The 23960-nt window shown below is 42.6% G+C and overlaps 1 protein-coding gene across 3 annotated transcripts in view; it reads left to right on the top strand.

Annotated features, from left to right (window-relative positions):
- SPRED2 (sprouty related EVH1 domain containing 2) overlaps positions 1-23960 on the top strand; it is a 106636-nt gene that overhangs the window by 49081 nt on the left and 33595 nt on the right. The window contains exon 1 of one of the 3 annotated variants that reach the window (XM_019718119.2): positions 8306-8481. The exons of the other annotated variants lie outside the window; for them this stretch is intronic. Within the exon in view, the coding sequence (XP_019573678.1) occupies positions 8465-8481 (17 nt within the window). The 5' untranslated portion in view covers positions 8306-8464. Of the gene's footprint in view, positions 1-8305; positions 8482-23960 lie in introns of those variants that run through there. 3 annotated transcript variants of the gene reach the window in all.

The raw sequence follows: 23960 nt of genomic DNA, 5'->3' as shown, positions 1-23960 counted from the left end.
ACCTCTTCCCTCCAATCTTGGGAAGAATGACTGTTTTCACAGTGGAGCACCAAGTGAGGTGGTTGGCTGGCACTTAGAGTCCATGTTGAAAGATGAGTATGTACAGCATCTTTAAATGCTAAAGTCACATCAAGGGTGGCAGTGGACCAGGAGAGGCACGGGGTCCACTGCCACTCTTGTTGTGACTTTAGCATCTAAAGCTGAAAGGACATGGAGGAGCCAAATCTCAGCCAACTTCTGCAGATGTGTTCATCGAGAGGAAGAGCCTCTTCTCTCTTTGAGTGGACTCAGATTCTTGCTTCTGTTCTCTTGCTGAGCCAGTGGTGGTGAATTTGGAAAGTTAACTCTGCATCTGTGAGGCTTCCCTGTAAGGCATTCAGCCTAACGAACGACCACGCAGAACCAGGTTCTTTTCTTGGTGAGGTACTTTGGGTTCTCCCCATTCGTTCCTTCTCCACACAAGTTTTACTGTGACCACTCTTGGGGGTTCTTGAGACGGGGAGATATTTGAAGGAAGTTGGTTGCTCACCAACTGTGCTTCAGGTGAGCCAGGGCGAGGAAGTGGGTACCATAGTCAGTGATCTGTAAGCCTTATCTGGTAGTTCGCGATCCATTGACCAGCGAGCCCTAATTCAGGTTCACTAGCCCATTTGTAAAATTTCTGATAGAACTAAAATGTTTATGGCAAAGTCAGAAACAATTGTCAGAGTAACAAGTGACTTTGGCTGCCCTTGTGATGATTTATTTAATCTGGCACCTGAGAATTCTATTCTCTACTCCGTCATTTACTTTTCTTATTCTGGAATCGTCTCCAATTGCTTTTCAGAAACCAAAAAGTTAACAGTGTGACACAATTTAGGGGTTATTTTGGTTTTAGCTATGTAGGTAATTCTTAGTAAGGAACAGTGGACTCAGAGTCAGAAACTTGGGGCCCAATTCTGGCTCCTACTAATAATTTTGAGCAAGAAACTTGACCACTGGTCTTAGTTTTCCTCATCTGTCAAGTGTGGTTGGTCTAGAACTAGATATCTCTAAGGTTCGTTTTAGAATTCTAGGCTGTTCTTCTAGTGTTTTAGTTAATATCTAAGGTCAGTAAGGTGTAAAACCCATAAATTATTTGCCTCTCTGGGGTGCAGAGCTAAAGCAGGGGAAAAAAACATCTTGCTAAGCCCTGCACACATTACTTTTTGTTTTTATCAGAAATGAATAAAATAAAAAAAATATTTCCCAGTTATTTTTAATGGGGTTCAGACAGTGGCAAAGAATACGTTAAATTAGCAAGCATACATCACGTAACTATAGATGCCTATAATATTCTTAAATCCTACCACCTAGAGATCGTTTCAGGTGAATGGCTTTCTTTGCATTTCCTAAGTGTCCTACAGTAAACTTACCACTTTCTGTAACGAAGAAGAAATACGCATCACCTTTCTGCTACCATCTTTCCGTCGTTTCTTCCCTTCGTATAATCTTCATTTCCATCCCCTATTTAAGCCAGTAAAGGTTAATCTGTGTTTGTTGAACAAAGGAAAGCAACTCGGCCTGCCAAGGGCTTTACCATTTGCTGGACACTGGGCTACAAAAGGGAACAAGGAGAAGAAAGAGAACCTTTTCTTGAGAATCTCCTGTCTAATGGCAAAGGTGACATGCAGATCAGAACAAAATGCTGTGATCGTAGCCGTGATCGCCATGAAGACTGAAGAGAATGTGCTGGACTCCGTTTCCCGGTCTCTGGTCATTAGATGAAAGTCCCGTGAGGTTGTAAGGCACAGGGCTTGCACACGATACACCATAGCTAATGTTGACATTAGCTGCTGCTGCTGTTGACTAATCTTTTAAGGAAAAGTCAGTTCCAGCTTTGGGGTGAGATCCACATCCTTTTAAACTGGTGTGTTAGTTTTAGGCTGGCCTCTTAGATCCAAGGTCAGGAACACAGCTTCACCCCCAGTCCCTGCATCTTGATCGACCAGCATTGCCCAGCTCTCTCCACCTCTCTCATCTCGGTTTACTTGTATTATTAGGCAGTTTTCTCATTTAGCTGTCACCAATCCATTTCTGGTAGAATTTTGAAGCTCCAGGGACTGAACTAGTTTAAGCCCTACATTTTCTAGACAAGGAAACTGAGGCACTAAGAAAAGAAGTGACTCTGCCTAAGGTCATATAACTAGTGGCAAAGCCAGACCTAAGCTCCTGCCTCCCAACAGAATGAATTTGCAGGACTTCTAACTCCAACCATGTGTGCTATTTGCATAGGTGAATAATTAAAGAGTATTGAAAGTTCTCAGAAGAGATTTCTCTGTCCACAGCTCAGTATCTGTATAGCCATCTGTCAAACAGAGGTGGCTTCCACGTGGAAGGTTTGCTTAGTTAGGAAGCTACCATGGTCTTGGATAAGTTTTTTCGTGACCAACATCAAGGTGAAGGGTAGATTTCTCTTCTGAAGACTGCTCTTGGGATTATACAGCCCCTGAGCAACTTCAGGTCTAATTCTGGCCTAAAGCTGGGGAAACAACAGAATGGGCTAAGCTAGGGTGCTGGCAGATTTGGGTGCAGCACGCTTCGCCTGTACAGTGATATCCATGTACCAGTGCACCTAGAGGAGTAAGCCATCCAACCCTGAGCGGATTTCAAACACAGACTGCACGGTTCAGCCTGGCAGATATTAAATACACTAAACAGTCTCCCTGGAGGCACTCCCTATATTCCCTCACCAGATCTTGAGGCAGCCTCATCCCCTGAACTTATTAGGTTGGTGCAAAAATAACTGCAGGTTTTGCAATTTTTTTTTTTAAAACCTTTTAAACCGCAATTACTTTTGCACCAACCTAGTAAAATTACACCCCGAGGTCCAGGCTTGGTTTCTTTCTGCAGCCCAGGTCTCTGGGGTCAGGCCCTGTTGCCCTGTTTGCTCCCCAGGCTTGAAGGGTGCAGTGGTCTTCTAATGGACACCCAGCCTCCAACTTGACCATATACAGGCATATCTCCGAGATTTCGCAGGTTCCGTTCCAACCCACTGCAATGGGAGTATTGCAATAAAATGAGTCGTAATCTTTTTGCTGGTGGAGGGTCTTGCTTTTGGTTGAAAAACACAACGTCTTTTTCACTTTACTGTGAAGCACAGTAAAGTGGAGCACAACAAAGCAAAGCACAGTGAAATGAGGTAAGGCTGGACCCAAAATTCTGATCGCTCTTACGTTTCCCTTGCTTATCAAACCCTTGGCTCCTTCCGTAATTTTCCAGAGTGACTTTCCCATATTTCTGATATAGTTCGGATTCCTCCTTCCTCTTTGATCAGTCCTACCCTGTTTGTGTAACATCCTGTGGTCAAGAAATGTAGACTAAATCGATCTGGTAGTTCAGCCCCTATTTATCCCACACACTGGCCAGGAACAAAATTGTGGATATATTGATATAACCATATGGAGCATATGGTTACTTGGTGAATGTGTGTTCTCTTTGCCTTTCTCTAAAGAAACCTGGCTGAATCTATAAGCCTTGCTCTGAAAGGTCTTAACACACACACACACACACACACACACACACACACACACAAATCTACTTAGCACGATTGCCCGTCACACACACACACACACACACACACACACACACACACACACACATATCTACTTAGCACGATTGCCCGTATGCATTTAATCCATGCGGGTCTTCTGACTGGCCAAACTGAACATCCCCAAGTTACCCACGAGATTTGGAGGGAGCTTTATTTTCACCCGTGCCAGCTAGTTACACTTTAAGGGACATGGCTGAAAACTGACGTGGCTTAATGTGAGATTTTCATACCCTCTCTGAAATCCTGCTCTCATAGGTGACAGTAGAAATATCTACCTCCCTCCCTCTTCCTTGACCCGCCCCAGCCCTCATCATTCACTTCAGTGGTTCGCACAGGCAATTTTCCATTGGTTTGACTTTGCAAAGATGTTATTTTCCAGGAAGGCAACAAGTGACCACCAGAAAGACACTGTGTGTCTAAGTACACCCCAGATTTAATCTCTGTCCGCACAGATGGCTAAGACTTTTTTTCTAAGAGAACTAACTGAAGGCAGTTAGAATGGTTTCTTTTGTTCGCATTTCCTCTCCCAGAGACCAGTCCCAGGAGTCCCTTCACCTGCATTATCCATTAATGCTGTGGGTTCGTTTTCCCCAAATAAACAAGTTTTCCTGCCAAAGAAAATAGACAGCATGATTGGATGCAGGGATGCTTGTTGGGACCTGCGTTTGAGATGTGGTCTCCATTTCTCTGGGTTGGCCCCCAGCCTCCTTACCCTGGGCGTTTGTTGGCAGTGGTGGTCTTGGAGCAGCCCTCACTTCTGAAGGCCCCTCGTGCTGTGAATCCTGCCCGTGGCGGTCCAGCCTTCTTGAGAGCATCCTTCATCTCTGTTTGTTCAGTTTCCTGAATGCCTCTTCCAGATCATCTTTCACCTCTTGCTGCAGGCTCTGGGGACACATGTGGTTTCAACATAATGCACAGATGTGACTTGGGGGAGGGGAGGCACGGCTGTGGGCTCACACACATGAGCTGGGGTCACTGGACTCTGAAATAGGGGAGGTCATCCTCTCTGAATAGACAGGTCAGGAAGGAGGGGAGGTGGAAAGACCAGGCAGCCTCGGCTCTAGGTTTCCAGGCCGTGAGACAGACGCTGTGGGATGTGTTTTGTGTTGTAAGGGAAGCGTGAGCTGCTGCTCATGTGGACCAAATCACCATGAATAATACTTGTGTACCTGATTCTAAATTGAGACGTGAAGCAGAATAAGGGACCAACGACCAAAACTTCTAGAGGGAAAAGAACTGGTTCTTTATCCACCCAAATGTTGATCGCCAGCGGCCTACAGACTTTTGTCTGCAAAGGTCTAGATAGTAAGTATTTTCAGCTTTAGAGTCCATATGATTCTGTCGCAGTTGCCCAGCTCTGTAGCTCTGAAGCATCCATAGACAATAGGTAAACAGACCAGTGTGGTGGCTGGCCATAATTTGCCCACCCCTGACAGTTTAAATTCATAAAACTTACATCCTTATCATTGTTGTTTGCATAAATTAGTGAGTGCTCTGTATGTGGTCAGGTCCTATACCAGATATATGTGAGTGATCACATTTATCCCGTACAGAACAATTATGTAGGGTAATTAATAGTATTGTACCCATTTTACAGGCTGAGAGAAGTTAAATAACAGAAGTAAGGGCCAGGCTGGATTTTGAACCAAGGCAGCTTGACTCCAGGCTCCTGCTCTTTACAGTACAGCCTATGTCCTTCACCGATACCCACGCTTGCTTTTAGATCTTCACATTAGCCGGTATTTGGACCTTAGCCCAAGAAAACATACATACAGACAGATAATTGCTTTTAAAAAAAACATACAACCTTATACAAATTAATACATGGCAAGAATTTTAAAAGTAAGGGCATTAGTGAGTTAAAAGAAATTGGAAGCCATATTCTGCTGTGCTCTCAGGCCTGTTTTGCTTCTTAACACCCAAGGATCAATGCTGGGAGATTGGCCTGTGGAGCTGAAAGGCCAGAGATGTCCAGGCTGGTTTCCAGGTTCCCACACTCAGTGATGGGACAGTGGGCCTAGAGGAAGCTGCCGCTCCTGGGGTGGCCTCACCCACAGGCCATGTGCCTCTGACCAGAAGCACCACCACGAGCTATCACCCACTGTACATACAGGTGCAGGCTCCGTGGCTGCCACTGGTCGTGGCACAGGCCACTTTAGTGTGGGCAGGGGAGACTGGATAGTCACACAATACAAGTTGTTTGCTGACCTAAGTCAACCAAATGGAAACGTCTAGTAAAGATAGCAGAAACCAAGTTTGGGTGTCTTTTGGTGTGATAGGACGTAAAGTGTCCTGCAGAAAACTTAGAAAGAAGGAACGATCAGAAAAAAAGGTATCCCATATTTCATCACCTACAGCACTTCCCAGAGTGCTCTCTTTAGCTTGTAGGGACAGTCATAGGCGTGAGAGTTCCAGTGGTCAGATTAATTTGTCACATGCAAGACGAAACAAACTTAAACGGTATTTTTGACGATATAGTCTGTTGTTTTCCCAAAATATTTATTTGGATTTTTTTTTATTTGTTTTTGGAACCTTTTATAAAATTGTCTGCAGGGAACATCCTGGCGAAATCCTAACCCAGAGTCATTTCTTAATGTTTACATTCTGGTCCAAGATTTTTTTTAAATGGAGGAGGGTGGCGGCAGCAGCAACAATGATGATGGCTATTAAACCATACAACTTTTTTTTTTTGTAACAGGACTTATGTGTTTATGCTTAACTTTATTTTGAAATATTTCATCTTAATAGAAAAGTTGCAAAAATAGCACAAAAGGCTCCTCTGTACCCATTTTGCTGTTTGTTAACATTTTACCACATTGGCTTTATTCTCGTTCCTTCCCTCTCCGTGTGTGTGTGTGTGTGTGTGTGTGTGTTTCATTGTTATTTTGTATTTTTAAATAGTAAAACCTGAATTTTAAAATTCTTGAATGATTTATTTTTTGGATTTATTTCTTGAAAATACTTCTAAAAACTCGAATTAGGCTGGAAGTTTATTAATTCCCCCATTTCTACCTTTTGCATTAGGTAAATCGTGCTTTGCGAGTGTGTGAAAGGTTATTGTTAAATTGCCAGGGAGCATTTTGATAAGCCTATAGCTTGCAGTCCTTATGAGGGAAGAATTTGTCAGAACCAAGCAAGGCTTCAGTGCAGGCGCACACTTAGTACTAATCTGTCTGAACTCGTGAGGTTGTCATTGGGTGTTGTGTAGGGGCTATCATGACCATTTGCGGCCGGTTTGCCGCCCTCTTGGGCAGTGCCCTTTGAGAATTGGGCTTGGCTGTTGGCTGAGGTGAAAGCTTTGGCCTGACACACCCTCCTGTCCTTTCGTTTCAGAACTAAAGGGAGCAGTCCAGAGGTCCTAGGCTTTAGAGGGACCTCTGTATTTCAAGTGTCCTGTGGTGACTTGTCATACTTTCAGAACATATCAACACAGGTGGTTTTTTAAATGACATTTAGTTTCAGCAGTGGTTTCATCTAACATACACTGGAGCTTTCATATAGGGGTTTTTTTCCGGCCATGAAATCAAAGCTCTCTTCCTCCTTCAGAAGTTTTAAGTAACCCAATTTGAGCATAAAGTGAGTCGTGCAAACGCTGTACCACCTTACAGAGAGATTTGTTGATGTAAGGGGACTCGATGTGTCTTACATAACCTCTCGTGGAGTATTTCTAAAACCATATAAGGAAGCTGGAAATAGTCCTCTCTCCCTCATTATGTGAATATGGAGCTCGCGAATGAGGCTGGGGCTTGCGTCCTCAAAGAACGCATAAGGAACAACCACCAGACAGACAGTCTTGGAAGGAGAGAGCATCAAGCATTTGTTTGGGTGAGGGGTGGATGCAGCCCTCACAGTGGCCTTGGGACACCTGGATCATACCTTCAAGCTGGAAGCTCCCACACCCACGGGCCCACGTGATTGCACTGTGGCAGTGGTATCCCACTCACACATACGCGTAGGGCAGGTTCATACCTAACTGAAAAAGTGCCTTGTTTGGGTACAAATTAGACTCTAGAGACTGAAATTGGTGTTTTATTTTTTTCATTTTTATAAACATTTTATGAAAATTTTCAGAGATACCGGAAGAGTACATTACAGCCAATCCTTACATCCTCACCACACAGATGCTACAGTTATCAAGATTTTGCTACATTTCTTTATTCCCCATCCCGCCTTTTTTTTTGCTAAAATATTTTATAACAGATTCCAGATATCATATCATTTCACCCCTCACATGCTTTCTCTAAAAAGTAGGCATTTTATAAAAACAGTACCCCTGTCTACCTAAGAAAATTTATCCAAGGACCAAATTCTGATGTGTAGTTTTGACAAAGCTCCTGCAACTAGATAACCTTACAACGTAAGAATCAACGAGAGCCATACCTATTCAAATTCACTAAATAGCCTAAAAGAGGGGCGTCCTTGCTTTCAATTCAGAGCAAAATGATTTGGATTGGGGATGGGGGCAGGTGAACAATTTGCACTTGTGGTTCTACAGACTATAATCTTGGGTATTGAGCTGTGCCTTTTACTTCCTGGGCATTTCATAGTATCATCAATGATTGATAATCGTAGCTTACAGGAATTTTTTTAAACAATATTTTAATTGGAAAAAGCATCTGTCAGCTGTCAGGCTTCCAGCTTCCACTTTTGAGAAGCAGGATGTTGAATGTGAGTAATGACACAACAGGCCTATAAAATGCGGACTAACCCTCGGATGACTCATCCAGTACGATGCAGTATATTTGTCAAGGAGACTGAATCATATATGGGGGAAACCACTTCTCAGGCAGCCAGCTGGTTCTCAAGTCCGCAAGAGAGGATCCATTTTTATCGGAAGCTTTATAGTAGCAATAATGCTAATACCCAGCCCTTGGGCTCTACAATGTAGAGGAAATGGCACCGCCCGGCAGGTATGTGCTTACTGTTTACGTGAACTTTCTATTCTCCTCTTCTGCCTAACCTTTCCAGTGTTTGCTTTCAACAGTTTTTAAGGGAGGAAAAATTATTCTAATTGTAAAGAACTGAAGTGTGTGTGTGTGTGTGTGTGTGTGTGTGTGTGTGTGTGTACGCGCTCCCACGCTCAAGGACACATAGGTAACCATGGTTTTTTGATGGACATAGTTCTTGTCCACTCATCTCTCTTTCTGAAAACAAAATTCTCCTTGAATACTCAGGTAGGCCTGGTCTTCACTCATCCCCTTTATTAAGCCCTGAGTTTAAAAGACAGCTTGCAGAGGTGGTATAATACCTTTTTTTTTTTTTTGGGGGGGGGTAGCTTAAAATTAAAAAAAAAAAAAAAAAGAACAAGTAGAGATGAGGTAAAGGAGATGGTCTAATTATACCTAATGTATTTATTATGTTGGATTCTTTTTCAATATTGTGCTTTTTCCTACCCTTCAAGATGCATAACTCAATGTAAGAGAGCTTTATTCCCCTGCTGAGTGAAGACTCAGTTGTCTGGTTTTTCTTTGCAAACCATAATTTGCTTATACTGAATTCATGCATTAACTTTTTCTAGGTGGGAGAAGGGGGAGTGGGGGTTTGGTATCAACATTTAATTATAGCTTTCACGTGATCTGAAGGATTGTTCTGCATAATTGGGAGGCTGTGTCGCCTGTCTGACCCTCTCGCTTTCTTCACTCACTAAATTTAAACAATGCCTGACTAGTTAGGCACATATCTTGTTTATTTGAGTATATTAAACATTCCTCTGTGTGTTGACAGTCCATTCAGTGTCTCCTCATATTTTTTAAAAATACTTTTTGCATCCTATTTATTAGGAACAGAAGCAGTACTATTTATGCTTTTTTGGTCTGTCTGTCCGGAATGGCTGGGTTAAGAACTATAACACAACTGCCCACAATTTTGCTTAAGATTTAGCATTTGTGAAGCAGCCCTATCTGTGGTGGGAAATTCTGTTACCACTCGGACAGCGTTAAACAGATATGAGGTTACCAAGCTGGAAAAATAGGCAGTCTTTGTTTCTCTTCCTCTTTCTTGTAAAGCCCATAGTAATGACTTGTTTTCCTTGAGGTATCTGTGTTTCAAATTGTTGGTAATATACATTTGCCTAAATGTATTTAATGTAAAAACACTTGCTTAAATACATTTAGAAATTCAGATATATGAAAGCCAATATGAAGGGTGTTTGTTTGGTTCGCTTCTGTTTGTTCTGTAGCTTAAGAAGTACACTTTTTTTTTTAGAATGGCCAATTTGTTTTCGGAGACGGGACCATCTCTAAATTTCATTAATTTTGCATTCTATAAATGAGAACCACCTGTTATGCTGTAACATGCTAATTATGGTAGAAGACAATAATGAAGAAGAACAGTATTTGAAATATGTGGGGGTTTGCTAAGAATTTTCCTGCCCACATCTATAGTGCTTATTTTTATACGTGTGTATACATATTTAATAATGGCATTTGGTGATATTAAAAAAAATACTTCAGATTCAAAGTGAGGGCTCTTTTTATTCCTTCTCATTACCTTTTTTTAAAAAGTTATAAAGGACACGCTACTTTAAAAATGTTAGTTTGAACTAAAGCCTGAATTTTGTGACCTTACAGTGAACGGAGTTCTCTCTCGAAGCTTTGATGGGCGGCTACACTCAGCTCAGGGTTCACTTTGTCAACAATTATCAGAAAAATAATGTGACTTAATGATGGGGACTAAAGGCAGGATAGCTAATTTGCTCTGATTTCACTGAAATCTTAGCTTCCATTATATCTTTTTTTTCCCCTTGAGGCCTACAAAAAATTATGATGGTATATAAAATATATAAAAACATGACTTTTCAAGTTCTTGATTTATTGGCATTTTCTGTGAAAATGTCTTGCTTTCCTGTGATTTGTGTAGTCGAGACTAACTCGAGTCCTGTATAGATGATTTCAGGGCAGCATAGACTTCACCCGGCTTGGGTTACCTTACACACTCGGGCACGTGGATCACTGCCGTTCGGCCATGATAATCTCCCCTCGGGTGGGGGCCGCCCCTCCTCAGAGGCCCCTTTGCTGGTAAGCACCGTGAGTCCTCATCCAGAGTGACCACTTGGCTTTTAGATCCCTTCTTTCCCTTTTGTGGGAAAAGGAATACAGAGCCACAGCCAGTACCAAGGGTCTCATCTCATTCAACTTGGAAGCGATCAATAGATATTGAGTGAGACACTGCCTGTGTTCAGAGCTATGTGCTGGGTAGTGTTAAATTTAAAAAAAAAAAAAAGGCTTACGATCTAGGCCCAGCCCCGTCCTTGCTTTCATTCCCTCTTCAGCAGGGATTTATCATTATTGGCAATAGATTCCTCCTGGGTTTTCTTTTATTCATAGATTTACTGGAGTCTATAATCTGGAGCCACTAATTGCTCTGTGTGGAAGCGACTCTTAGCTATTCCCTTTTGGTTCTTCAGTATCTAACTCTTCTTGGATGGATATCAAGAAAGAACTGTCCTACTCAAAAATTCATTTGATAGTTTTGGTGGCCATGTTTTCTGAGCCAAGTAGAGTGACACAATCTTGGACAAAGGATTTTTTTTTTCCTCTTCTTCCTTGAGGGGAGTAGCAGTCAGGGAGAGCAATTGAATCCACAAAGCTTAGAAAGTCCAGGATATTTAGTGAAACAGGATAGCTTTTCCTAATCTTTGAGGTTTAAAGACTCCTCCCCTCTTTGGTGCCTATTAACATTATATTCTAATGACTCTACGCTATAATGAATTCAGTAACCATCTAATAAAAACAGGTTTACTTAAAATCACTATAGATTATCACCATTTTAAAATACTTAACTTGTATTTAAAGAGACCTGTTTAGTGAGTCCACAGTCTGTCCTTGCTGTCCAGGTGGATGATTTATGGACGGGTGGTGACAATGAAAGCCCCCACCCCCGGGGTGGGGGAAGGCTGGACCTGTCCATTGCCTGTTGTCCGTCGCCCACTGTTCTGCTGTTAGACATTGTCTTCCCCACATCCGGGGTTTATGGTCACTGCCTACACAGTGGGTGGGATTCATAGCACTTGTAGGTAAATCTTATAGCATTCTCTGGAAATACTGACTTTCGTTTGCAGCTCAGAAAAGCCAGAAACAAGTACAGAACAGCCTTCTTAGGGCATAAACCCCACCCTTAAGGACACATAAATGGGGTGAATGACCACTCTCTTATCAAACCGGCGTGGACTTTTATTAGTCCTGGGCATTCTTCTAGGTATACGTTTGTTGACAGCCTTTTTGCATTGACATCTGTGCCCAGATTGTTTTAGGATGCGTGAGGGACAGTGAAGGAAGCCATGCCCATTCCCAGTTGGATTCTTAATCACCCGTGTTTCTTCATGACTAATGATCAGCATCGAGAAAGCAAATGCTTCCGAGGCAGCCTGGCACTTCAGCCCTCTTCGAAAGAGCTTTTGGCTGGCATGACTGTACCTTCCTTGCTGCACCCTCTGAGAGCAGCCCAGGGAGTTACTGCATCATCTTCCTAGAGCTCGGTGTGTGAGGAACCGCAACAAGATACTAGCTCTTTCCAGATTTCCACGCAAGAGACGACTTTTAGTTCTCAATGTTAATTCATACAGTTGTAAAGGTTTTTCAGATTGGCGGTGTCCAAGCTGGGTTGGGCTTTTTTGTGGTTTCCTTTGAAACACATGTTCCTTGTACCCATCCAGTGGAAGGGATGGGTTGCTCTGGCCCCATGGGGTCTGCTGTTTGACTGGGCCTCTTGAATTCCATTAAATGGAGCGCAGACAGCATGTGTCATAAAGGCTGCTTGGGAAGGGTGAAGAGCAAAATTAGTGTCTGTGGGTGGGCATGTGTTCTCATCACATCGCCAAAGAACTGCAATGTGCAAAATCTGGCAGGAACGTGTTCCAAAGAAAAATAAAACGGCCCCTTTTTTCTGCTTTGAGAAATATTTAAAAAGCATCGCTAACCCCCACGTTGAAGAAATGGAATGGTTAGAAAATCCTTGGTGATTGTGTGTGTGTTTAAAATAATCTTAATACTGATGTTGGAACCAAAGAAATAAAAAGGGAGGAATCATAAAAAATATTTTGAGGGATTTTGTCGCCTATATTGTAAACCTGATAAGCATTCTATTAGAATATAATCGGTTGAGGATTAGGGGACGTTTTAGAGTTAACAATTAGAGGAGAGTCTATTACGAGTAACCTTCTTCTGTACTTCTCTGAGATGATTTTGCAAGAAAAGCCATGTTTAGGTCAGCAAAACCCATTACCAAGGAAATATTTGTGTTTTTCATATTTGCAACTATCTTATATCAAGAGAACAGAGCACAGGCCACATTCACATTTATATTTGAAGCACAAGATCTCCCTTTTATAGATACCTTGAAATAGTCTTGCAAATTTGTTGTTTCTCATAGTGTAGAAGAATACTACTTAATTAGGGGAGTTTGGGGTTTTTTTTTTAAGTGGTAATGTTTACTTATTAAGGACTACAGAAACGTTCTTTTGCAAAAGCCCCAAATTTATGAATTTGGGGGTCTTTCTTGAGTATACCTATTTCTGGTGGCCCCTTTTGGTTTCTCAAGGTTGTCTTTTTTGTACGTGTGGAAAAAAAAAAACACACATAAAATTTGCCATCTTAACCATTTTTAAGTGTACAGTCCATTAGTGTTCACCGCACACTATTGTGCAACCTGTCTCTAGAACCTTTCATCTTGCAAAACTGAAACTACGCCCATTAAACAACTCCTCATAGCCCGTTTCCCCCAGCAACCACCATGCTACTTTCTATGAGTCTGACTACTTTAGAATGCACAATTTAAAAGTGGAATCATGCAGTATTTGCCTTTTTGTGACTGGCTTATTTCACTTAGCATAATATCCTGAAGGTTCATCTATGCTGCAGCATAGGACAGAACTTCTTTCTTTTTTTTTAAAGCTGAAAAATATTCTCTTGTATGTATTTTTTTTATCTATTCATCCTTCAATGGACAGTTAAGGTTGTTTATACCTCTTGACTACTGTGAATAATAACTACAGTGAAGATGGATGTGAAGTTAATTGCCTTTTGCGATAGTAGTTGACTTTCAATAAATGTTAGGGTTAATTCTCTATACAAACACACAAGATCAAGTGCCATCATGTCATAATTCCTTGTGTTTATCTAGCCTTTTCAGTTTACATAAGAGCTCCCAGATACCAACTTACTCACTGTAGGAAGTAGCTAGGTATGGAGCAATTTTCAGTCCAGGATGGCATATTTACAGTACCTTCAGGGTTCGTAACTCTCCTGTAGGTGAGCTTAGTCCTGAGAGGCGGCTGAAGCACACCGGAGAATGAAGTGAGCTGTGGGTAGTTCCTCTTGACCAGTCATTTACACAGGACCCTTTTACTCTTTCCTCTGATACTAAATGGCAGCCAACAGTGGCAGCATGGCTTCAGGGTAGTATAATTGCATCTGTTTGGCCATACAGACTGCCACCTTCTCAGTAAAGCTGTCTGGTGGAAGAAGTTGGCCGTGGCTACTTGGTTGTCCTGCCTTGGGCGGGGGGCTGTGGTCTTCAGCCACTGCTGAATGAACGACCTAAAGCTTGGCTGGACTCCATGGTATAAGCATATTGGTGATGGACAGGAAAGCCCAAATTCAGCACCTTAGCCTCCAAGGGTCTCCATTATCTGTGAAGACCAGGACTCTTGCGATCAGACGGCTTCTAGTCCTTCCACAAGCTGACAGGCTTTATTATGTGGGTATAGCTCTAGTGTTCCCCGGAAACTTGCTTTGAAATCAAGCTAGAATACTCTTCTACAAATGAAACAATACTTTAAGAATATCATGTTAAACTGTGAGCAAGCTTGGGAGCTAGTTGGCCTACACATTCTCCTTACTGCCCAGCTCTTTTCTGGCAGGAAGATTGCCTAATGGAGGTACGTGTACCAAGTGGATGGCTCTGTTGTGTAATAACTCAGAAGGAAATTGCCCTCATAGGTCAAATCCTGTTCCTGTGTGTAGTCAAGAAGCCGCTGCTGCCTGATTATCCTGTGAGCCTGAAACTTGTCTTGTTCCTGCCCTGCTAATCGCACACCAGAAGTCATTGCCACCATAAAAGAACAATTTCTCCAGTGACACTTCCTGGGAATTCCTCCTGACTAATAGCATTCATTGATCCTGATCCCATGGCTATCACTTAGTGTTTTCCTTTTGGTTTGTCTGCTTGCTTGCTTAGATGTAAAGATTTCTCAACCTTATTAGCAAATGATCGTCAGGTTGGCCCTTTTTAGAGCTAGTCAAGATCCAGTTAGGCCAGATTCCAGGGGCCCCAAAATGAAGCCTACGTTGGGAGTTTAAGAATCCTCCTAATTTTTTCTCCCACCCCACACCCAGGTAGGAAAACTCGGCCAGAACTCAATAGAACTGGCCGTTCCCACTGGATGTGGGAAAGAGGCTTCGGTTATAGAGACCATCAGTGGGCAATAAAAACTATTTGGGAATAGAACTGTGATTCAGGTATTTTAGGAATTGGTTAGGCTTTCCCGGTCTGGATTGGGAATCTGCTACTCACCATTTTATATTTTTTCATGTCAGGGAAGACATTCCAGGTTCAACTGATTTACAAGAAAACTTTTGGACCCAAACTCATGTGTGACATTGAAGCAGCCTGGGCCCAACATGAAACTCGAAATGCAAAAAGTTGCTTTATCAAAGGTCTACAAGGAAATGTCTCCCCATGTTTAAGTCGAGCCGTGGCTTCATTGACTTTTCCTAACAATTGTTTTCCCTTTTCTCTCTGAATGTAATGAAGATTGGTACTGGCGTGCCTGTCTTGAGCCAGTTGGATAAAGCATGTAGGATGAACTATTTAGAAGAAAAGAGACAGATCCCTTTTCTCTTTTTTGCCTGCATTTGTTCCACAAATATGCCTTGGGGATTTGCTTCCATGTACAGAATCTCATATTCGTGTGGGGGTGAACAGCTAGATGGCTAGATTGCTGTACCTATTTTATTCAAAGGATCTTATTAAACTTATTAAAACTCAAGTTTTCTTCATTTTCTTGCTTTCCTAGAACACTTTGCTAGACCAGTTTCACTCCTGGAAACTGTATAATTGCATAATAACACTTGCACTGAGAGAACATAGCTGTTAGTTTGTCGTGGTTTCAGGTCTTTTGTGGTTTCAAGTTTTTCGATTCAGAAGATGTTTTCAGTTACAGTTTACGGCTGCAAGTGTTCTGATCTGCTTTTGTAGAATATTTGGGTAGCTTACGCTTGCGAGTGCAGGTGAAGGGCATGGAGGGCTCGGTTTTTGTTTTTCTGCTTTTAACACAAAGTTTAAAAGGGACCTCAAAGGTCATTTGGCCCTTACCCCTCATTTTATGTATGAAGAAACTGAGGCTGCATCAACCAGGAGTGAGGAGATGTGCTCCAGAGGTTAAGTCTGCTGATTTATGGCACTACTGTCACTGATAGATCCAAACACGAGGGTGGGAAACTTGCCAAGCTGAGCAGGACTTCCCAGCCCTACCATTTTTTTTCACGTGGCTGTGTTGTCAGTGATACCTCTCGATTTCTCCTTATGATTCTTTGACAATCAGTTGCCTAGCCAGTCAGTTTTAAGAGACCAATGAAAGTAACTTCTCTTATGTCCTCTAGATCACCTAGCATGGATATGGGGACCCTTGTCCCACAACACAGGACCCCTTTAAAACAAAGAGCCAGGGGAGGGGGTCAGTTTACAGAGACTGGATCTTCGTCCTTTATTTGTCCCTAATATCAGTGACCTTGAACAGGTCCCTGCTCCAGTCTGGATTTTAATTCTTCCATCTAAGGGAGGGGTCTAGAATAGATGGTTTCTATGATTCTTTCTAGCTTAAAAAGTGTGTAGCTAATTTGTTTGGGTGGCTCTTCACTGGTCCTAATTGAAGACCTAAGCTTCACTGACAGGCCCACCTCTATTCCTATCTCTACCTGGGAAACTAAGAGAGAGAATTCTGCAGGGAGAACAGAGGCCTCACCTGTGCTTTATTTCTTTGTGTTTTAAGCTTTTCGTCTCTAATGAGGAAGGTGGCAGAATCCTAGAAGAAAAGGAACGAAATGAATTGATGATTCGTGCCACCTGAAAGGCCATCCATGTCCAGTGGATCTGTCGGGACTATAAGTAGGGTGGCTCTTAAAATCCAGTCAGCCTACCGCTAGCAAACGTGCTGACTTTCTTTCCTCCCTCCCGGCGGGCGAAATTATCACCTCATTTTGTTTGAGAACAGATTTTATTAAGGACTGGCTTACAAAGGCTTTTGTAGGTGTAACATTTGGTAGTAACCTAGTTTGGTAAAGTAATTTCCTGCCCTTTTGACAATGGTTTGCTTTGGGGGTTGGGAGGGATGGCGCGTGGCAGGTAAAAAAAATGGGAACTGTGTCCTGGATCCCGTGAGAGGTAACCATTATCAGCTTCTTCTAGGTTTCGTGTCGATCTTCGTATAGAATGTCACACTATAAATTTTCTCTCTCCTTCTGAAAGTCTTCAGTTGTTCAGAAAATTTTGTTGAAGTGTACAGTCAACATTCACCAGCTCCTGTCTGCTACAAGCATTTGCTCTTACTGCTTTATCTCACAGGTACCTGTCGCTCCATCTGTCCCTCTCTCCATCCAAGATGCTGTGTTTCATGCATTTAAAGTAAGTTGCAGACATGAGTGTGCTTCTCCCTCAACATTTCACCATGTGGATCATTAAGGAAGCTCTTCCTTTGCCTTCTCCAATTCAGTGAGAAAGAAAATGAAGATATTCTGAAAAAGTCAGGCACAGAAGTTCAAGGGCTACAATTTAAAGACCTGAATTGGAAATTATTAACTTTAAATAAAGCCCCTTGCCATGTGTGTCTGGAAGCACCAATTTTTCTATTATATGTATACTTAAATGTGGTGTGAGTTCATTTTGTTTAGTAATCTAACATTTCCATTAGCTGGCCTGTGGGGGTTTACATGTGGATTATAAATGCCATTTTTGGAAGAGTGTGTAAAAACGGGGAAAATCAAAATGACTGCTTTCAGAGTAAAAAGTAGAAGACGACAGGGTTCTTCAGGGGTGGGTTATTTTGTTGGTTTTAAGTTGGTAATCCTTTGATCTTGATTAATGCTGAACTCCACTGAACTCGGGGCTCAGCAAAGCAGCAGACTGTACAAGCAGCATCGTAAACCTGGATTCAGCTGGCCGCGACCTTCCCAGGACTCCCTTATTCCCACTTCACATGGTGTAATCACCCTGAAACTCAGCCCGTTAGGACAGAACCATTTCAGTCTCTAAGAAGTAGATTTATTCTATTTTGGTTTGAATAAAATAAAAAAAATTTTTTAAAGTAGTTTACTCATGTCAAAGTTGTCTGTGTTTGGGTGATTTTTGACAAAAACTCAGAAGTCTCCTATCGATGTCTGCAGTGTTAATGAACTGTCGTGGTAAAACCTAATTTCCTAAAACGTTCTAGCTGACCTTAAAATACCCATGTTAACATTTAGAGAATCTGTGCATAATGCTATGATAGAATTAACATTTTAATGCAGAGAATCATTTGATATTGGGTGGTGGTGGTGGTTGTTGTTTTTTTAATTTTTATTGGGGAATTTTGGGGAACCGTGTGTTTCTCCAGGGCCCATCAGCTCCAAGGCATTGTCCTTCAATCTAGTTGTGGAGGGTGCAGCTCACTGGCCCATGTGGGAATCGAACCGGCAACTGTATTGTTCAGAGCTCACGCTCTAACCAACTGAGCCATCCAGCTGCCCCGATAGTGGGTTTTTAAAAAAGATTTTTTCCAAAACAATTTTTCACTTTGTTGAATTCAGTGGAATTGTAATTTTTTTTTTATTTTAAAATTGTATTATATTTACTTTGTTGTTGTTGTTGGAGGGTAGTATGAACTAGTTTAATTTTCTGGAGCCAGTGTTTTAAAACTCAAGAATAATTTAAAATGTATTCTGCAGCCTACGATGAAGGTAATTCCACACTGTATAAATACTTGACCGATCAGGATACAGAGGTCTCAGTTGATTGACCAGGAAGCCTACGTAGGATTTAAGGGGCATTATGCCTAGGAATCTCTAGTTCCCTAGACCGCCAGGGTGGGGAAATTAGGGTTTCTGCTGTGAGGAGGGATCAAAGCAAATAGTTTGCAAATTTCAAGAAAAAAGTGATTCCTTTCTTCACTGACTGTGTGTCCCCTGCGATGAACGACCAAGCCTGCCATGCCCCATCTGTCCAGCTTGACCACTCAGTCGAGCCTTGCTTCTCCTAATTGGGTGCGCTGCTCACCTCAAGAAGTACTTGCTCAGGAAAGTTATACTGACACAGGAAGAGTTGCCAAAGAGCCATTAAAAAACAAATCCCTCCTAGACAACTACAGTTGCCTTTTCGGATGCTGAAGCTAAGATTTCCTCCAGTGAACGCTTCACTGTCCGTATCTAAACCCACACGGTGTTACAGTTTTAGGTTGTACGTTACTGAAACAGCCCTAATGCGTTTCTTTATTGTGCCCTGGTTATGAGGGATCCGTCATCATGGGTGTTACATGTTTGCTATTCTCATGGTTTCTGAATTTAAGTGCTGAATTTAAATGTTGGTAAGTAAGGTCTTGTTGATTAAAAAAAGAAACAACTATAGCTCTGTCCTTAAGACATTTGGTATATTAAGTACAATCAAAAGATTTTTGTAAAAAGATTTTTACCAAAGGAAAAAAAAAAAAGAGGAAAGCAATATAAGTAGAATCTAGTAGAATCACTCTTTCCTTTGGAGGATTTATGCTTGTTCAAACTACAGGCGATAAAAGCTTAGAGGTTAAATTAAAATTTTCATTTTAAACACAGTACTGTAGAGTGGAGTGAATCAAATAGAACTTGGTAAACTTTGCTGAGAAGGAAACCCTAAAACCAGTGTTTCATGAGGTAATTTCCAGCATGCCCGGGCACCGTCGTGGACATGACCTTCCATTCACAATCCATAAAGATTTGCCCCTAGAATTGGGGCTCTCACTGAGATGGGGGCATTGGGCCACCAGAAGCTCTGACTTGCCTCTGCAGGCTGCAGATTTGAGAACTGTAGGTCCCTGATCCCAGGCTGCAGAGATGTCAAAGGAGCCCTAATTGCCTCTGATATTTCCTCAACTATTTCCTCAAAGGCCTCGTAAGCCTCTGTAAAGCTTACAAGTTTAACTTCCAGTCTCCATCTTTGTTCCTTTGTGTCTTGGCTTCGTTTCCTTTCTTTGGCCGTTATGGGTTTCAGGGCACAGCAGTAAAGAGAGGGACCAGAGTGGTATACAGCACACTGCCCAGTACCCTGGACGTGGGACAGCCCCAGAGAGCGTCCATTCCCAAAGCCATCTACTGGGTGGCTGCCTTGGCCCCGTGTGAGAGAATGTGCCAGAAGGTTCAGTGCACGTGCGCTCAGGGTCCTGGGGCCTGAAAGTGTTAGGTAGCACTTGCGAGATTAGAAAATGGGTCTATTTACAGGGCCTTATAATTTAAAGGAGAATATTAGAGGCACGTAGTATGCTGACTCAGCACTGTACACTGTATGGTAAACAAGGTCTGGGCATTTATTCTGACTCATGCAATCACTAGCTTATAAAAGTAGGAGTTTGCAGTAGTTATTCTCACGGAGCCTTTTTGTGTAAAACTTTCAATAGGAAAATAAAAACACGAGAGGCCATGTCTAATAAACTGCCACTTGCTAGGATGGGTTCTAAAGAATGATTTATAAGTTATTATAGTTAATAATCATTCCTATTTCAAACATGAATCGTGTTGGCAGTGTTCTTCCCAGTAGTAGAGAAAGCAACCTTTTCTAATATGTGCACTAGAAAGTGGTGTGTGGGTGAGTGGGTCTATTTATACCTTCAGTGTAGCTAGGTAGCATCAACAACAAAGATGCTGGTATGAGACGTGGCATGCACGGATGAGAATGGGCACGCCCCAGACCTCCCGCTCTGGGTCAGGATGGAACTTGGGCATGGAGGGTTGTGGTGACCTTGTAGTACAGCAGGACTTACTAGCTTAGGGTACAAGACTAACGTGGGGATTTCCTAAAACTTTTTGACGGATTCTGAGCCTAGTGCATAGTAAAGGAGGAAGATTCTGGGGTGCCCACAATATAAACAGGACCCCTAGCTTTCAGCCTGGTTGGTTCCTGGATAAAGGTTACATCCCCAGTCATTGCAAAGCAAGCACCCACTACCACCACCAACATTTTTGGGCACCATTTTATATACTGGGGTTTCATTCCTGGAAACTCATTACCATTTAAAAATATTTAAATTGCTTATAAAGTTAAAACATGTGAAAGCTCTGTTGTAATCTTCTGGGGGAATTATTCTGCATGGGCTGGATGCACTGCAGCCTCTCTCAGAGTAGCAGAGTCCCGATGAAGACTGGACCGCTGAGCCTGCTGTCCTCCCTTGGTCACTCTGGTCACTAGCAGAGTGCCTTGGCACCATGGGGCTACGACCTATTTGACTACATAGATTCTTTTCCTAGCAGATACTGGGAGAGGGCAGTTTCCAAGACGACTCGCCAAGTGTACGTCATGGCTGATTTCACGGGTGTTAAGTTAGTGTGAGGAAGCTTTTTTCTTAAGTGATCTTAGCCTACTTTTCAGCTTCCTCAACTCAAGCATGCACACCAGTTCTCTTTATGAAGCAAACATTTAATGTTCAGAAAATTCCTTCTCTGCTCACAGTGCCTGCCTGTCAGCATTGCGGAGGAAAGCCAGTGCCCTCTCCAGAATTGGCTCCTGCCTGGTCTAGCATCTTGAGCAGGCTTTTCCTACCTCCGTTCCTATAATGGCCTGACCAATACAAGCAATCTACACGTTTAGGTAGACATTACACTAAATGGACAGACTTTCAGTGGCTCATCCAGAGTTGAAAATCACGCTCCCACCATGCACAGAACTAACTACATGACGTGTAACTTTCCTTGCCTGTAAAGTTTGGAATAGTATGTACATTTCTAAAACGAGGGTAGTCCACTTTTAAAAAAATTCTTTAGTTGATACCTAATAATAAAACCACCACCCTAGGAACCATTACCTGCTTATATAGAATATGACTAATATCTTTAGCTTCTCAGCACATTTGATTCCGTGGAAATATTTTGTTGATTCTTTTTTAACAGATGACTAGACATATATTTCATATGCACATGCATTTTATACACATATATTTTTATATGTACATATATAATTCAATGAAATCAAGGAGCCTTCAGAAATCTGTAGATACAGGAAGACTGGGGGTGGGCAGGGTGTGTGTGATTACGAGGTGAGCCTGGGCCCGCTGGAGGACTTGGGGTTCTGTGTGGCTCAGCTGGCAGCTGGGGGTGGGGCTGGATGGAAGAGGGAGCCTGAGAGGCTGGATTTTATCTAATCCCTCTCAAGGTCTGGTGAAGTGGAGAAGGATGGAAAAGAGGGCTGGGAGGAAGTGAATGTAATGTTTAGCATAATGTAGAGATAAAGGAGCATGTAATCAGATAAGGGTTGGCTGAGGAGGGGGCTGGGAAGTATTTATGAGGGATGTAAAATTTCCAGTCTCCATCCCTGAAACGGGGAAGGAGAGGAGCAGAGGGCCCATTCACCGGTGGCAGATGGAATTATTTTCCTCTACAGGTGTGCCTGAAGTGTAGGCTGCAGCCTGGTCTTTATTAATCTGACTGGCATTGATAATTGCCACAGGTCCGTGTTGGATTTTTTCCTGTTGTCGAGGGCCTGCCAGCCTCCCTGCCACTCTACTCTCTGACAACTGAAAAAGGCAGGCCGTGGCCGGGGAGACTGGACCTGTTTTTGTAATCAAAGTCAGCCTTTCAGCAAAAAGGATCATGATGGCTACAACTTAACCAAACTTTTCTGTATCAGACATTTGACCTCTATCACTGCTTTTAACCATCAGACATCCCAGCAGGGTAGGATCCTCTCTTCGTGGGTTTTTTTTTTTCTCTCTCTTTTTTTTTTTTTTTGGCAAATGAGGAAACTGAAGCTCAAAAAGAGGCTTCTTTAGCTACTGAGAAGGTCAAGGCACTGCTGACCTGTCTGGCTGTGAACATTATTTACAGACACTGCTGCCTCGGCACCATTTCCTACAATTCCTTTGTTTACTTCTGTAACATGGCCCAGACAGGGCCTACGTTGAATCTGGAGAGAACTTAGAACATTAAGGCCCGAGATCCAAACCTTGCTGTGCCACTGTGGACTCAGCACTGCCTCCCCCCGCCCCCCCCCCCACCACACCAATAAAAACCTAGCTTTGACATTGTTCTTTCTATGCCTCCCATCTTGCCATAGGATGTCACCTACCTCTTCTGCGTGTTGAGTGATCACAGGACAGCAAGTCCTGTTTTTACAAATGAGGCCACGTGTTGGGAACACAAAGCTTTTTCCTTAACGAAACCACATTTGAATGGCACATGCCCAGCCCAATGTGTAAGAGTCAATTGTACTCAGAATGCACCTAAAGAATATGGTATTGTTTGGGTGGTGGTAGTCTAACCACCATTTGTAACGACATTGATGCTTTGGTCAGTTTAGCTGAAAATCAGACACCAGGGCTCCAGTCAGTCAGTGTTTGGACCCACCGTTTGACCTTCACCAGGTCAGTTAACTGGTTTAGCAGTTGAAACTTTCAGAAGTACTTTTTTGTTGCTGTTTTTTTACAATAATAACATCTTTGGAAAGTTTTCTAACGTATACCAGCAGCATTTTCCTCCTGCACATTTAAAAAACTAATCTACCCTTGCCCTTCCTGCTCCAACCCCCACCCCCCACACACAGGCAACCCCACATCTGGTTTAAACATGCTGTTTAATTCTTTCCAGAAAGGGGGAGGGAAGGTAGGAAGGGAGTTTTCCTCCGTTATACCTTTTGGTAGTCGAGTTCATTGTCATTTCTGTGCTGGGTGGGGTGAGATGCCGGAGCCACGTAAATACACCACCACAGATAGGAAGCAGTTGGCACGCGGCCATGCAGCTGGATTATCCAGACATCCTTCTCAGCTTTTGGTGCAACACTTTATCCCCCTGCCTTGTTTTAAATAGCCAGATGCCTCAGTTAATGCTGGCTATTGGAGATGTGGCCGGAGGAGATGTGGGGGTGGGAGTGGGGCTACTGTCCCCCCAGCCCCAACACACATATCCCATCACAGAAAAGTCTGCCCCGGGGAAGGGGTATAGGAGGAATCAAAGCAGGAAAAAGGATGCTACAGACCAAAAGCAAAGACCAAAAGTAAACAGCCTCTGTAGTCTGAAAGCCAAGGGGTAGGGTATTTTTTATTTTTTTTTTTTGGTTTCTAATAAATGATTACTTTCTGGAAATAAGTTTATGGCACTAATGTTAAGTAATGCAAACTTCCTTTTTTCATATTTACTTAATTTCCTCAAAGGAAAGGAGACCAGCACACAGCTGCAACAGACAA

The sequence above is a fragment of the Rhinolophus sinicus genome, linkage group LG05, assembly GCF_036562045.2.
Source record: "Rhinolophus sinicus isolate RSC01 linkage group LG05, ASM3656204v1, whole genome shotgun sequence".
NCBI classification, from domain to species: domain Eukaryota; kingdom Metazoa; phylum Chordata; class Mammalia; order Chiroptera; family Rhinolophidae; genus Rhinolophus; species Rhinolophus sinicus.
The sequence above is the reverse complement of the archived record's forward strand: the minus strand, read 5'-3'. Positions and strand labels throughout refer to the sequence as shown.